The sequence below is a fragment of the Spodoptera frugiperda genome, chromosome 26 (genome assembly GCF_023101765.2).
Source record: "Spodoptera frugiperda isolate SF20-4 chromosome 26, AGI-APGP_CSIRO_Sfru_2.0, whole genome shotgun sequence".
Taxonomy (NCBI): Eukaryota; Metazoa; Arthropoda; class Insecta; order Lepidoptera; family Noctuidae; genus Spodoptera; species Spodoptera frugiperda.
The window spans coordinates 13,074,683-13,090,219 of record NC_064237.1 but is presented as its reverse complement, the minus strand read 5'-3'; the positions used below and the strand labels follow the sequence as shown (position 1 = coordinate 13,090,219).

The 15,537-nt window shown below is 37.8% G+C and overlaps 2 protein-coding genes and 1 long non-coding RNA gene across 4 annotated transcripts in view; 2 read left to right on the top strand and 1 right to left on the bottom strand.

The window, feature by feature from the left end:
* Nucleotides 1-15,537, top strand: part of LOC126912499 (uncharacterized) — a 235,454-nt gene that overhangs the window by 17,631 nt on the left and 202,286 nt on the right. The gene's annotated exons all lie outside the window — the stretch shown is intronic.
* Nucleotides 1,030-2,602, top strand: LOC118264358 (beta-1,3-galactosyltransferase brn-like). The gene has a single exon (XM_050704894.1). It carries the CDS (start codon nucleotides 1,117-1,119, stop codon nucleotides 2,155-2,157), a length of 1,041 nt encoding a protein of 346 aa, XP_050560851.1. The 5' UTR covers nucleotides 1,030-1,116; the 3' UTR covers nucleotides 2,158-2,602.
* Nucleotides 2,592-15,028, bottom strand: LOC118264006 (uncharacterized). 2 transcript variants are annotated; one of them, XM_050704887.1, is made up of 8 exons: nucleotides 14,560-15,028; nucleotides 6,947-7,021; nucleotides 6,508-6,674; nucleotides 6,080-6,166; nucleotides 5,073-5,293; nucleotides 4,433-4,569; nucleotides 3,930-4,078; nucleotides 2,592-3,789 (listed from the first exon to the last, which is right to left on the bottom strand). In XM_050704887.1, the coding sequence occupies exons 1-8, from the start codon at nucleotides 14,762-14,764 to the stop codon at nucleotides 3,625-3,627; spliced, it is 1,206 nt and encodes a 401-aa protein (XP_050560844.1). In that variant the 5' UTR covers nucleotides 14,765-15,028; the 3' UTR covers nucleotides 2,592-3,624. The 2 variants fall into 2 exon arrangements, with proteins under 2 accessions (XP_050560844.1, XP_050560845.1); XM_050704888.1 differs by lacking the exon at nucleotides 6,080-6,166 and having other exon boundaries at nucleotides 14,560-15,023.

The window sequence follows — 15,537 nt, the reverse complement described above, 5'->3', positions numbered from 1 at the left end:
GTTTCCTCGAGTTTTATTGAAAGTGAACTGCGCATAGAACGACCCGTGAATTCATCGCGTGTGGGCTCGAGATGGCGCGCGGTGTCCCGCGACTTCTCGCGCATTCCAGCGACTTCTCGAGCAGTCACGGGAATCCTCGCGCCTTCTCTACCGAGCGGGTCGCTGCGCTCCGCTGCCCTTCGCCGCTCTTTCGGTGTGAGTTGGCCCTAACCCGAAGTCGCAGAAGAATAAAGGCTGGTGTGAAGCGTTCAGAAGATATTCAATTCGGTGTGCTTCAAGCCATCTAAATGACCGTTCAGAATTCACAAGTTTTAATCCCCATCTTAATAGCTACTTTATTAGGAAGCCGTCGATTTATATAAAACCAACCTATCCACATTCACAGAAGAAGACTTATCTAATGAAATCTTTTGAGACAATTTACAACCTATATCGGTTCCCCTCAATCTCAAAATCTGAGCAAAAGCTCTGCAACTCGACCAGAAAAGACAGAAAGAAGCTAGTCTGTCCAAGACTCAGAAATGTCGAGACTGTCTCTACTGAACATGACTGATTGTTATAATGAAAAATTCAAGCTACACTGACTTTTTTTATGGAACAAGCCGGTAAACGAGCAGACGTATCACCTGATGGTAAGCAATCGCCGCCGCTCATGGACACTTGAAACACCAGAGGCGTTACAAGTGCGTTGCTGGCCTTTTGGGGGTTAGGAATGTAAGGGTTGTTGGGGAATCGGGGATTGGGACGATTGGGAAAGGGGGAATTGACTGACTTGTAACTTGTACTCATAGGCTCACTTACTGGGGTATAGCACCGTTCATTTCACCCCGACACAGCGCAAATTCGATAGTTTATTGGTAAAAATGCTTGGTATATTTGGTAAATGTTAAAATTATTATGTCAACACTTTTTTAGGGCACACGTCTTTTTTATCCTTGCTGACTTGGCTTTAGAAAGATTATACCTATCAGCAGTTGATAATCTTTATCAGTTATTCATAAAAAATACATATTTCGACTAAACACGCGTCACACGAACGTTGTCGATTAACATTTTTTGGAAATTCGAAACTATAAATCGTCTTTATAGAATTTGAAAGTGTCTAAAAATGTAAAAATGAAAAAGAAGTATTTAAAATATATGGTGTGTGTGCTTGTGCTGTGGTACTTGTATAATTATTTTGGAATCGGTGACTATTTACACGCATCGAGCTTCAAAAACGATTTCCACTATCCACTCGACGTGGATGTCAGAGAGCTAGTGAATGAAGTGTTAACAAACCAGAAGCTCACGGTGACTCCCATCAACTACTACCCGTACAGCTTCTTGAGCAACTCCGGGAAATGTTCCAACGTCGAGAAGATAGACCTAATGATCGTGGTCAAGTCGGCGATGGACCATTTTGGCCACAGAGACGCCATCAGAAAAACATACGGCAATGAGGATGTGCCAGGACGGACCGTGAAGATCCTGTTCTTCTTAGGAGTCGACGGCAAGACCAAGTCGGACGTGCAGCGCCAGATAGACAGGGAGATGGCGGAGTTCCACGACATCATCCAGATGGACTTCATCGACTACTACTACAACAACACCATCAAGACGATGATGTCGTTCCGCTGGGTGTACGAGCACTGCGCGCACGCCGACCACTACCTGTTCACGGACGACGACATGTACATCTCCGTCAACAACCTGCTGAGCTACCTCTACGAGCGGGACGCGACGCGCACGCCCGCCGCCGGCTCGCTCGACTCGCCTGGCGAGCTGCAGGGAGACTTGCTGTTCACCGGGTACGTGTTCCACTCGGCTCCGCAGCGGTTCCGGTTCAGCAAGTGGCGCGTGTCTCTGGAGGAGTACCGCTGGGACAGGTGGCCGGACTATGTGACGGCTGGAGCCTACGTCCTATCCAACAAAGCTTTGCGTGTCATGTACATCGGCAGTTTGTTCGTACAACACTTCCGTTTCGACGACATCTACTTGGGCATAGTGGCGAAGAAGGTGGGCATCACGCCAGAGCATTGCCCACACATTTATTTCTACAAAAAAGAATTCTCCCGCGACGCCTACAAGAACGTGATAGCGTCGCACGGTTATCACGACCACGACGAGCTCATCAGGGTTTGGAACGAGATGAATAGCAAATATTTTATGAGATGAATTCGTTATTTAGGCCCCACCATATTGAACATAGAGAATCACATAGAACCTGGAAGTAGCAAGGAAAACTAATGCACCTAGTTATCAAAATGGGTCTAGTGACTCCTACTTACCTTCTCTTCCAATTGTGTTGTGGTGGTATTTTTCTCGATGTTTGAATCTTTAATAATTAAGTGTAACGTTACTTTCCGCGCGGACCTCAAAGAGATTACCAAAGACGGGCCCGCCTGGGCCGATCCTCGACCAGACTGAAGTTACCGCGGCCCTGCTCGCAGCGGGAGTTGAAACGAGGTAGAGTATTTTAGCCAGTGTGTCTGACACTTCCTCTCATTAACATCTCTCATATTTTTGACATCAGAATCTCGTATAAAAATAGAAAAATATTCAACTGATGACCACTGTTCTAAATAAAAGGCTGTACCTAAGTACTTGGGTATAAATAAAACTGCATTTTTATTAAACTCATCATGTCAAAGGTAACAATAATGTATTTATAGTTATAATAACAATGGTAAATAACATACAATATACTTATAAATAGATAGAAGCAAAGAACCTAATAGTAAAATGGTATCCAATCCAACTAACTTGTAGTATACTGAGTACCTGCTTTGAAGTGACTCAGCTTCTAGAATGGCTCAAACATTAACATAAACATTTTTGTAGTTAGGCTCAATACTAAGAGCTTCTATTTCATTTTAATTGCACCCTGTATAAACTAGACTACAATTACGTCTTGGATTTGTTCTAGATGGAACAAAAAACTGCACCAACCAATAAATTGTTATTTATTAACTATTTATTAAACTATGCTTTACAATTTAGCTGTTTGATCCTTTTATTAAAACAGGCCATTATGAGCTTATCTTTCTAAGTATTTAGGTATAAAATACCTTGGCAATAAAAATATCCTCTATTCTTCTACGATTGTAGATATAGATTTATAAAGGTAGTAAATACAATAACTTAGCACCTGTTGTATACAGATTTATGTCTTTAAAATTACTATGTAAATAGGCAATATGTATATTAAGCTCATTCATAAAATATTAACGTCTATTGACGTATTGACTCATTTAAAATGAACACATTTCTACCAAAAATTATACACATGGAACTATTAAACGTACGACAGTAGTTATGCCAACTGTTAAATAAAAATATTGCTCCTTATTGCTAGGTATTAAGAATGACCCATATTTTGGCGCACAATTTGTATATTGTAATTTGATTATATCAAAGTGTAACACTAACAAGGTAGTACCTACCAAGTCATCAGTTGACATGAAGTTTTATGTAACATCAGAGGCACTGCTATAGTATAACAAGATAACAAACACCATTGGATGAATTGATGAATGAACCAACAGTACAATAAACATCGCCAGCGCCATCTAGCATGCGCAAAAAGTCTTTTAAACTACTGTTCGCCTAACGTCCCTTGTGATTAATCATTAACTACTGTTCCTAAGCTGTTGCATCTAGCTCCTTGAACACGTAAGTAATCTTCATGATGGCCAGCCAGAGAGCTTCGTCGGTGATCTCCCGGTGTATGGTGAACCTCACCGTCTTACTGTTGAAGTATATCGCTTTCACAATCACACCCTCGTCGTCTGGTGTTTTACAGTCACCCTGTAAAATTGTAACAAGTTTTATTGTCTTAAGACAAAACGTACATCTACGAAATATTCCAAAAAGGCAATGGTATTGTACCTATGTACATAAGACCGTGCACACAAATAGTCAAAACCACGTAATATGGTCTAACATACCTGTGTCTCCGCAAGGCAGACCTGTGCGAGCCTGGCCACCACTTTCTGCGCGGTCAGTGAGCTGGTCTCCGGGATCCTTACAAGGATTATATTGCTGTGCTGGCCCTCTACGTCCACTGTGAAAGACTTCAGGAACATACCCTCAATCACTGGAATTTTAAAATTATATTTTAAACTTGGGATTCAAATTGAACTTTTTCAGCTGTTTTGATGATGATTATACGCCAACAATATATACTTGTAACTACAAGTAAAATGAAATTGGTTTTGGAACCTATTAAGGACTTTGATCATTTAACACACCTGGCATGTTTTCTTTATGAAACACGCTGGTCAACGAGCAGACGTATCACGGTATCACCTGATGGTAAGCAATCGGCGCCACCCATGGACACTTGAAACACCAGAGGCGTTACAAGTGCGTTGCCGGCTTTTTAGAAATTTAAGGATAATAACATCCATTAAGGTAAACTAGTACCTAGTAGAAAAATATCAACAAGTACCTTTAGCCATGATATTCGCGCGCTTATGGTCGAGCTTGAGCAGCGGCACGACCTCGTCCAACGCTACAATGGCGGCGGCTGCTAGCACGCCCGCCTGCCGCATGCCGCCGCCAAGCAACTTGCGCATGCGACGCGCTCTGAAGAAGAGAATTTTGTAGATACATTATCAAGGAACAATAAAAGATATTCTTGGCAGTGTAAGAAGAAGTGTTGGTCAGTATTGGGCTGGCTGATGATATCTGACACTTCCTAATCTCGGGTCGATAACACGGATAGAATAAATTAGTAGATAGAGGCGAGATAATTTATTTATACATTAGCAAATAACTTTTATTTACCTAGATTTGTCGCTTTTTATGACATTATCATGTTTGTTTGTGTTTGTAATTTTTATAGGATTCATAGGTAAATCGTACTTTTAGGTAGTAACTACAATACCTAACCAACCAATACCTTTTAGGTAGTACAGTACTTGGGAATTTACTTTTCCTTTCCCTTAGCTATCCTCGGGTCAAACATAAAATGTTGGTAGGTAGGTGCCATTCTGGTTTTCCCATTGACATTTACCCAATATTTATCAATATTAATTTTTATAAGCGCAGATAACAGCCGAAACTGAAAAGTAGGTATATAAACTTACTGTTCAATAAAATGATAAGAACCAACGAGTCCGGAGCCGACAGGGGCTGACAGACCCTTGCTGAAGCAGACGGAGATGCTGTCACAATCCCTGACCACTCGGCTGGGGTCCTCCTTCAGGTACTCACAGGCGTTGAACAGCCGAGCGCCATCCATGTGCAGCGGGATGTTGTGACGCTTGCAGATGGCTGACAGGTCGTCCAGAAACTTCAGTGGTAACGCCTGGAAAGAATTCATAGGGGGTTTTATAAGCTACAGTTGTGTAATTATGTTTGAGTCCTTGTAAGTGGGTGTTAGGAATCTGTAATGAAAATAAACGAAAGGAAGGAATGTGTTAAAACATGGAAGGCTTTTTAGTGAAGCTGCTAACATAGGACGTGGGGTGAGCACTTTCTCGCGGAATTAAATGTTAGGTAGGTGAACACCTACGCGAAGAATGTGAGGTGAGCAATGTTAGGTAGGTGAACACCTACGCGAAGAATGTGAGGTGAGCAATGTTAGGTAGGTGAACACCTACGCGAAGGATGTGAGGTGAGCACTTTTTCACAGAATGAATGGCGTGAATTTATGTTAGGTAGGTGAATACCTACGTACAAATGCCTACGTCACCTTTGCATTTGCAATACCTACCTACTATCTATTTATAAAGCTTCATTAATAGTAGCTTAGTAGCGATTATATTATTACAATAATAACAAAAGATAAGCGTGAATAAGTTTTGCTTACATCTCGGTTAATTTTAACAAAATATACGCACTGGGCACTGGTCTAAACACAGATAGTAGTGTTATCAGCACTCGACATTGGCCCTCTTAAGTTTATTGCTAAAGCCTGCCACTACATACTAAGTGGTACGTCTAGGTACCAACGCCAGGGGCCTTAGTCTGCTATTACAATTGTGTCAGAATGGTCGATCACTGAGCAGTGCAAGAGGGACGGAGCTATGTAGGTTGTATAGCTCCGTCCCTCTTGCACTGTTCAGTGATCGACCATTCTGAGAACACTGACCTTACCACCACAGCAGTTGTGGGTATTCTCGACGCAGACCAGCGAGGTGAGAGGGTCGTGGTCCCGCGTCTTCTTTTGCGGAGGTTTCTGCATCCAAATATACAACTAGCATCTCTACTTACCGTTTATTACTTAGTGTTAGACTAAATAGTGCCTGCATTGTGCTTCCTATCTGTTATCTTAGTTGTAGTAAGTAGTGCCTACCACAGACGGGACCTTTAACCATTTTCTTTCTCCAGTCTTTACAGTAAAATATAAAAATGATGGTACACGTCATCGACGTCGATGGTACATGTAATGCAAGCACGATAATGGATGTGGAAGAAACTAATATGCACTAGAATCGGAACATTTGTTTTGCTATCCCCTCTACCTTCTACTACTGTCCATGAGTGTACATTTGGTACTAGATTTTGCTGTTAACTGACCTTGCCTCCACAACAATTGTGGGTGTTCTCGACAGCTACCATCGACGTGATGGGCTCGTGTACGTCAGTTCCTCGGATCCGACTCTCCAGCTCCTGCAGGTCGAAGGTGCCATCAGGTTTGTTGGTTATTGTCGACAGGAGCACGCCTGCTGCGTGGGCTGCACCACCTGGGGATCATAAAATGTCAAATATGTTTAACAAATTAAGTTAGTGATATTTTCTATTAGGTACCATTGTTTTTTAATTTTCCTGTACGCTCCAATCCTTTTAGGGAATAATAGGGGTGTTGTTTTGAAATAAATGTCAATCATATTCATGAGACATTTCAATATTTTCAATTAAGCATGGAAATGGCCTGAATTTCTTACAGTTAGAAGCTGTTTTTCTAAAGGGTCTGTTACAAATATATAATAAACAAAATATTCAATCTCATTTATACCTTGTTCATACTTGTAGATGTGCGACTGGTTTCCGACGAAGGCCTCCGATCCTCGCTTGTTGCAGTGCACCATTACTGTAAACAAATTGGTATTAATGGTAAAAATATTTATTAGAAGTTTAATAACCGCGATACTCAGAGACACTTAATTGTTTTCAAAATAAAATCGTTACTAAGGAATAATTTTAGTACCTACATACCATTAAATGTCTCTGAGTTCGGCAGTTAATGTTTGTAGACAGTTTTTTTACGTTCCATTAGCACCAGTGGCACGGAATTTGAAACGGGCCCGAATTTGCCTCGCTTTACGAGTGATCGTAAGCACGAGTGACCAAGGGGTGAAGAGGGACGTCACCAAGTTTCAGAGCACCTAACTTCTTTTGTTTATTTTAAAAAATGTCGGTAGTACCTATAGCACAAGAGATACCTAGAGTCTTTCTTTGTAGAAGAATTGAAGACCATAGTCCAGCCAGCAATGGCACGAAGACTCATGTCCAACTTTGTCAGAATTTAGAATATTCCACAGGATAAGTCAAGGCATATGAGCCATACGTAGGTACAGCTAAGGCTGTTCGCTAATTGAATAGTAAAATATGGCATGAGGAAAGGACGGACAGGCAGACAGGTGATGTGACCATATCATATTTCATTTGGAAGACGTCAACAAACATACGGCACATTCAGAACAGGTACAATATACTAGGTATAGGTACATTAGTAAAATCATAATATCATTAAGCTTAGGTATAGGTAGGTACCAGATAAGAACGAATCGATTTTTCCAAATTGTATTATCACTAGTTAGTTACCTACCTAGACACTTTTATTTACGTCTATAGTTCCGCTATTTCGCTAAAAGAAATTCGTCAACATTCTAGAAGGTTCTGTCTACAGAAAACAGCTTCATTTAAGTATCGAACCTTTGATCCTTTAAAAAACTATGAAGTAGGTAAGTATCTATTATGCAAATCATAACGTAAGTGATTGATTCCTACCAAGTATTATAGCGCGCTTATTGTCTACTAGATTTTATTTTAAATTGCAAATTGAACATTAATAAAAAACATGAAACAATGACGTAGGTACATGAGGTATCCTAGTTACCTACATCTATGTTATGATTACATACACGTGTCGTGTCGACTAGCGGATGGACACAATCATACGCAATCGGCTTATAAATTGGGCAACCACTTCGCAGTGCCATTCTGTTGGCTAGTCCACGGGTCCACCTATCTCCAATCTTCTATCTAGTTGTTGTTTAAGTATACATTATTTTAGGCTTTAATATTAATACTCTTGATAAGTATATAAATAGAGAGATTTATAAATTGAATAGGAGAAGTTGAATAAAATGAAAATTATTGGGATACAAACATCGCCTTTTTACTCATGTTGCAAGACAAGTGTGGTTAAAAATATAATACTGAATAATTTAAATTGATTATATAATTTATTGTCATTTGGTTTGCAACAAGGAATATTCTAAACAAGATTCTAATTGCTTTCTCTGTCCGAAAGAGAAATACTACGAAGCGAAAGAGTCTTTCGCTTCGTAGTCTTTGTATCACATATTAATTTGGGCTTTAAATTCTAACTGCCGTACTCCTGAGAGTAGAGATGACTCTTCTTTAGTTACTTAACTCAGCCCTTAGTAATTGTTTTCGAAACAAAATCGTCACTAAGGAATAGTTTAAATAATCATTAAATGTCTCCGAGTACGGCAGTAAGGCTTAAATTAGTTCCTTATATTTTGAGAAACAATTAATTAATGAATAACAATGAGACAGCAAAAAGAATAAAGTGTAAGCCGATTTAAGATCGAGTCAGATAAAATTAATTATTTACCGATTTGTGTCTAATCAAAACGGAAGAAATTAAAAGTCCTAGTGGTTATCTTTATTATCATTCCATGGCATCCGTTTTTCGCGTGTTTTTAGCATGGCTTTAACACAAGGTGGCCACGTCAGCCTATGAAATATCTAAAATTGGATACTTATTATCAAAATGCTACGTGTTACGTTGATTGATGACTTAATAAGATGATTTACTTATGTGATATCATTGAGCAACAAACAAGCGTAGTGGAGTCGTGTAGGTACTATGTACGTCCGGCATTAGGTATCCTATCAAATTCTAGAAAGATTAATTATAGGTATACTTCATTAGAAGGTAGGTACAAAGTACCTACTAATATTATTCAAGTAGGTGTGGTATTTGGAACAGTAGAATATATGTCTCAACACCGTTAAGGTATGTGCATTCCTGTGGGTGCTTTAAGTCAGCTATGGAGCTACACATTTGCCAGAGACCGGACAGAAATTTTCTCAGATAAACCTGAACCTTTAAAACTCATCTGTACCTAATACATTGCCATTATAGTAAACCCTTTTATCTAATGCAGAGGACCTAGAGGAGATCCGTAATCCAGGAGTGTCACAGACGGGTTGTTAATTTAGGTAATTTATGTGCAGCTTTAGGATTATAATAGATATCAGTATCACACACATCACGTCAACAGCCTATTAGTGGCCACTGCTGACCAAATGCCTCTTCTCGCACGGAGAAGTTTTGAGCATTAATCACCACGCTGGCTCAATACGGGTTGGTGATCTCAAACTTATAATTAGAGATTATAAGCCCGGTTTTTCTTCACGATGTTTTCCATCACCGTCATTGTCAGCGTGTCTAAATAATATTAAGAAGTACATATAACTTGGAAAATGTCACATTGGTACTTGCAGTAGGTAGGTTTGAACTCGTACCCACATGTATGAGAAGCGGGCGCCTTAAACCTTCGGGCCACCACAACATTATAATAGTTATAGATTTTAATTAAGAATTCGAGATCGTTGCTACCGTTAGGCATTTCTACAAACCGCTGTTTGTGTCGCACTATCATAGGTCGATGTCTTATTTCTCTAAATTCCGGTTATAAGACATCAATTCCTAAGTATATTGCTCCAAAGAGTTTGAAGGTCATGACTGACCAGCGCGCGAGTTATTGGTCTCACAGAATGTCTAAAATAAGCGACAAAATTAGGAATAAACGCGTTTTTTTTTTCTTTTTGTTTGACTTTGTTCATTGACGGATATAATCGACAGGTGCACACTTTTTGCTAAAGAAGAAAAACTTAGGCGATGGTGGACAGATTTTAATTTTTTGAGGTATATAAGTGTACCTACTTATCTTCTGGGACTTTTTTTTTTATTATCAGGGAACCTTCATAAGGGATATACCTAGCTTTTTGGGGAGACAAACTACATAGCGTGAGATTTTTACCTCACTCAAACAACACCAATCGTCAGTCAATCACCGGGTCCTATCAATTGACCAAAATCGATCACACAACAACGCTAGTTATGACGGCATATCCCTAGGGAGGCCTGCGTCTCCATTTAGCCACATGGCAGCACATGACCATTTGTGGCAACGTCTTTTATGAGGTCATTGGGATTGGGAAACAGGCTGGCTGGTTAAGGGTGCTTTTCTACCAGAGATATGCTATGCTACGTTGCTGTAGATGCGTTTGGCTTCCACCATTCATATTCATTGGTACACATAGCTTAGCACTTGTGGAAACGTGCGGCGAAACGGTCACATAGTTTCACAGCTTATCTATTGCATCTCCGCTGCACCCTAAAATCCCCACTCTACACGAATCTTTCTTTTGGGGCCTAGAGTTTGTCAAACCTGCCACGTTGTGTAGATAGGCACAAACATGTAATTATTATTACGTCCTATGTTATACTGGAGCTTTTGTTCAGGTTGTCGTCCCATCGGATCTATTCCCACCCGATTAAAAATAAAAGACCTAAGTAATTGAATAAGGAGTGCACTTGTGCATTATTATCTTCTGCGTATTGGTTTAGTCTAGTTAGACGTGGTCACACGAGTTAGACAGACTAGCCACCGTGATCGTGGAGACTATTGCAAAATTAAGCTTTTGTTTTTTTTTCCATAGTCTAGATTATAAACCATATTAAAATGGTTTACTTCATAAAGTTATCTAGTGCTTAGTGTTAGTTACCTATTAGCGGATATCAAAAGCCGGTTGACGATATACTTCTTAGGTACCGATAAATCGCATGTCCTTATTTAGCTATAATAGGTACCTATTGCAAAACCGCGTGCAAAACAATTACTTAGGTAGATTTAATAAATTAATCAATACATAACAATCTTATATGGTTAGGTACGTTTATTATTTACCTACCCTACCGAAGTGTGCTGCAATTTATAAGATACATCAAATCCACGTGTTTAGTTTTAAAATAATTAATTGGGGTGGGGAATAGATACCGAAGGTTGAAAGGCTAATTGATATAAATAATAAATAAAATTTATTTATTTTCCACCATATTAATACAGACATTGGTCTTAAAACTAAGCTTATATAATAATTAATAATATAATAAATTTTGTAGTAAGTTACACGACCAGGTTTAAAACAGTTGAAAAGACAAGTGGTGGGATTCAGGAACCCAAACTAGGAAAACCTGTACTATGGGCTCCTGGCCTTTCCCTCGGACGGACGGATATGGACTATTATTTTACAAATTATATAAATTTATATGAAAATAACTTCAATAAACAAAACTAAAACTTCTTCTAAACAAAAAGATAAAAAAATATTAGTAATAAAATTTAAAAAGTACCAATCTGAGTGTGTGTGTGTGTGTGTGTGTGTGTGTGTGTGTGTGTGTGTGTGTGTGTGTGTGTATGTGTATGTGTGTGCGTGTGCGTGTGTGTATGTGAGTGAACGTGTGTGCGACTGCTTGTGTGTGTTTGTAAGAGTGTGGTGAGTGCGTGTGTATGTGGTGAGAAGTAATACATATTTGTGTGTGAAGTGATGTACGCATGCATGTATACCATGTTGTGAGAATGTGTGATTGACATGCGCTAGCATAAAGTAGTGAGTAGTTGTTCTGTCTGTTCGTAATCTAGTTCTAAAAGCCATTGAGTAACTTTTTTTTACATTCTAATTTGGACAGTTTAACGATTTCAAGTTTTTTGTTTACTTTATTGTATAAATTATTGCTTCTATAGTTGAGGAATTTCTGGGCAAAGGATGTGTGGACTGGAACTGGATTACAAACATCAAAGTATCTTCTTTTGTTTTGGATTGAAGGGAGATCAATAGATGCGTGCTTTTTGAGGATGATGTCAAGTATATAGAGTTGTCTAACTGTAAGGACGTTGCTGTCTTTATACAATGAAGTAGTTGGGTAGAGTCTGGGTTTGGATAGTGCTACTTTTAGAATTAATCGTTGGCCTCTTTCGACTGTAAGGAAGTGAGATTTATGGGAGCCACCCCAAATAGAAATGCCATAACAGAGAATAGATTGACAGAGTGATTTATACACAGTTTTTATTATTTTCCAGCATGTAACATGTCTAAGGTTTTTAAAAATATGAATAAGTTTTCTAGTCTTTTGCGTTAAGTTAAAAATGTGTTTTTTGAAAGTTAAATTTTGATCGATTGTTATGCCTAAGTATTTTATTGTGTCGGTTTTGGATATATTTGGACAAGTGGAACAATTAAAAACAGAGGAATGACAAGAATGAGCGTAAATATTAAAGTTATTAGGGATGGTTGAGAAATTGTGTATTGAGTAAGTGATGTACTTAGTTTTGGCTGCATTTAATGTTAACTTATTGATAGCGAGCCAGTGAGTAACTATATTAAAGCCATTTTGAGCAGAGCAAAAAGTCTCGTCCCAAGTGTCTCCGAAAAAGGTTAGTGTGGTGTCATCTGCATATGATAGTATTTGACAGTTGTTAATATTTAGATTACATAAGTCATTAATATAACAAAGAAATAGAGTTGGGCCTAAAATACTGCCTTGAGGCACACCCATGTTAATGTCATTTTCTGTACTTAACGTGTTTCCTATTCGAACTATTTGGGTGCGATCTTCTAAATAATTTTGAAAAAGAGCTAGTTGATTATTCCTAATACCCAGTTTTTCTAATTTATCTACCAAGAGTCGTGGACAAACTGTATCAAAAGCCTTTTGCAGATCTAAAAATATAGTCAAACATTTTTTCTTATTATCCAATTTGTCAACAATGAATTCGCTGAAACTATGTAAACAATCAGTGGTTGAGATACCTTTCCTAAAGCCATATTGGTTTTTGGAAAGGATATTTTTGTCTTCTAAAAATTTTATGAGATTATTATTTATTATCCTTTCAAATATTTTTGACAAGATTGGAAGCATAGCTATAGGTCGGTAATTAGAGGCATCCTCTTTATTCCCACTTTTAAATATAGGCACGATTACAGACTTCTTTAAACATTTTGGAAAGACACCTTCTGCCAGGCATCTATTTAGGATAAAAGTAAGAGGAGGAACTATGATATTTTTTAAATACTTTAACACAACTGGAGAAATGTTGTCCCAGCCCGAACCACAGTCAGGACGTAAATTAATAATAATCTTCTCAACTTCTTCTTCAGTTGTCTCGAGGAGAACAAGAGAGTTAGAGATAGAGTCGGTATTTGAGACATTATTTGGAAGTGGACTAAGACCGGAAGGAATTTTTTTGGCTAGTTCAGAACCTATGTTCGAAAAATAATTGTTTACTTCATTTAAGGAGTCTACTGGTGAGGTTTTAATATTTAAGAGTTCTAACGGCTGATTATTAGGTTTTTGTAAGTTGGTTATAGTTTTTATGGCAGTCCAAATCTTTTTATTGTTATTTCCTGCTGATTTAAGTAAATTACTATCATATTGTCTTTTACATTTTTTTAATATATCATTACAAAAATTTCTGTATATAAGTGTAATTTTATTACTAATTTTATTACTAATTACTATAATTTTATATAAGTGTAATTTTTTGCGATATTGAGTTTTTCTCGATTTTTTCTCCATCGAATGATGTATACCTAATGTAATATCGCTTAGAATCAATTGTCTTTTGTTTAAATTGTCGATATTAATATATATTTTCGTCAGGAATCTAAAATACAATAAACCTATAAGAAAATTGGAGTATCAGTTTTAAAAACATAATGACTGGTTCACTGGTAGATCGAGCCTATTGGCGTACATCGAGATTAATGATTCCTTATACCGTTACCAAAAAATTTTGAAAACTTAATTTTACATGTTACGAGAATCGAACCCCTTGCTGCCCTTGCTTGCAAATCGCGAGTCACGATCAAGGGACCAATGAATTGAAAAATAATGACAGGTTTATGATTTAAAAATTGTAATAGTGATGTAACCTTTAATGTAGGTATGTATAGTATCTATGCAATATTTTTTTTTATTTAATTATAATATATGTCAGTTCACATTATGCAATTATTATTTTCTTTTGTATAAACAAATGTTACTTAAGTACACAAAGTAAACTTAAGACGCAATTTTATTTTAATACTTAATTAGAAAATTTAAAAAGTTAGACTGTCGCTGAAATATAATTAACTGCTGCGGGAGACTCGACCGAAATAACTTTAAACTTTTAACAGAATAGGTATTACCTATTTACTTTCGGAATAGGTAATAATAAGTTAGTAAAGTGACAAATAGCAAGTTTGAAGGCCAAATAAATACATAACATTATGTATGAAAAACTGAGTAAATAAGTTAGTACTCACTTGCTATTAGATTGGCCATAGTGCCCGAAGGAACGAACAAGGCCGCCTGCTTCCCCAGCATAGCTGCTAACTTGCTTTCTAAGGCATTTACCGTCGGATCCTCTCCGTAAACATCATCGCCTAATGCTGAATTAACCATGGCATGCTTCATAGCCTCAGTTGGCTTCGTCACCGTATCTGATCGCAAGTCTACTATGTATGCCATGTTAAATAATATTACGTACAAATAAAATACTTTATAAAAAGTAACCTAACCACTATTCCAATTGAAAGCCGGCAGGCAAGTGTCGAATAACAACTGAACGTCGCTACATAAGCAACATTTGAGATAAAAATCGAGTGGTTCCTGTTCTTTTATCATAAATATCAATACTCTCTCCTTGAACTACGATAACTCATGAAAACCACAAGGAGTCCGAATACATAATAAATACTCTATTGTAGTTTGTTTTTATTGTATCTGACGCGTTTATTATTTATTGGATGATTGGACAGATTGGACATCTCTACCTTATCCCAATTTCAATCAGACGTTAATAAAAAATTTACCTTATCTCCTGGTGATAAGGACTAATTTCGTGTAAAAGCTCAATAATGTGACATTGTTGCTATGTTTATGATGTTGGTATCATTACTTACATTCGGATATTCAAAATTACTATCTCTTGTGAATAATTTCTGTATTTTTAAATAAAATAAAAATATTAAGAAATTAATGTAGAACCGGAAATCATAACACAATACGTATGCTTTTTTGAAAAGGGCACCCAGAAGTGAAAATATCGGGAGTTCGATTCCCGCACGGACACGAACAAAACATTTGTTCGAACCTCCTTCGTTTTGGGCAGTCGGTTACCTGCAGTATCCACACGAATAATTCTCTATTGTATCACTAACCGGTAGTCAAATGGTCAAAGGGTAACACAGAATAACATTAAAGTTAGAATCTTTAAACTACACATTTTTACATACAGGTTG

What these genes read in the sequence shown, in the direction of transcription:
- LOC118264358 (XM_050704894.1), top strand. Translation starts at nt 1,117, where the DNA reads ATGAAAAAGAAGTATTTAAAATATATGGTGTGTGTGCTTGTGCTGTGG.
- LOC118264006 (XM_050704887.1), bottom strand. Translation starts at nt 14,764, where the DNA reads ATGGCATACATAGTAGACTTGCGATCAGATACGGTGACGAAGCCAACT. An exon ending in TATGGCCAATCTAATAGCAA is followed by an intron (nt 7,022 to 14,559) that starts GTGAGTACTAAC and finishes ATTTGTTTACAG; the next exon opens with TAATGGTGCACTGCAACAAG. An exon ending in CGCGAATATCATGGCTAAAG is followed by an intron (nt 4,079 to 4,432) that starts GTACTTGTTGAT and finishes TTAAAATTCCAG; the next exon opens with TGATTGAGGGTATGTTCCTG.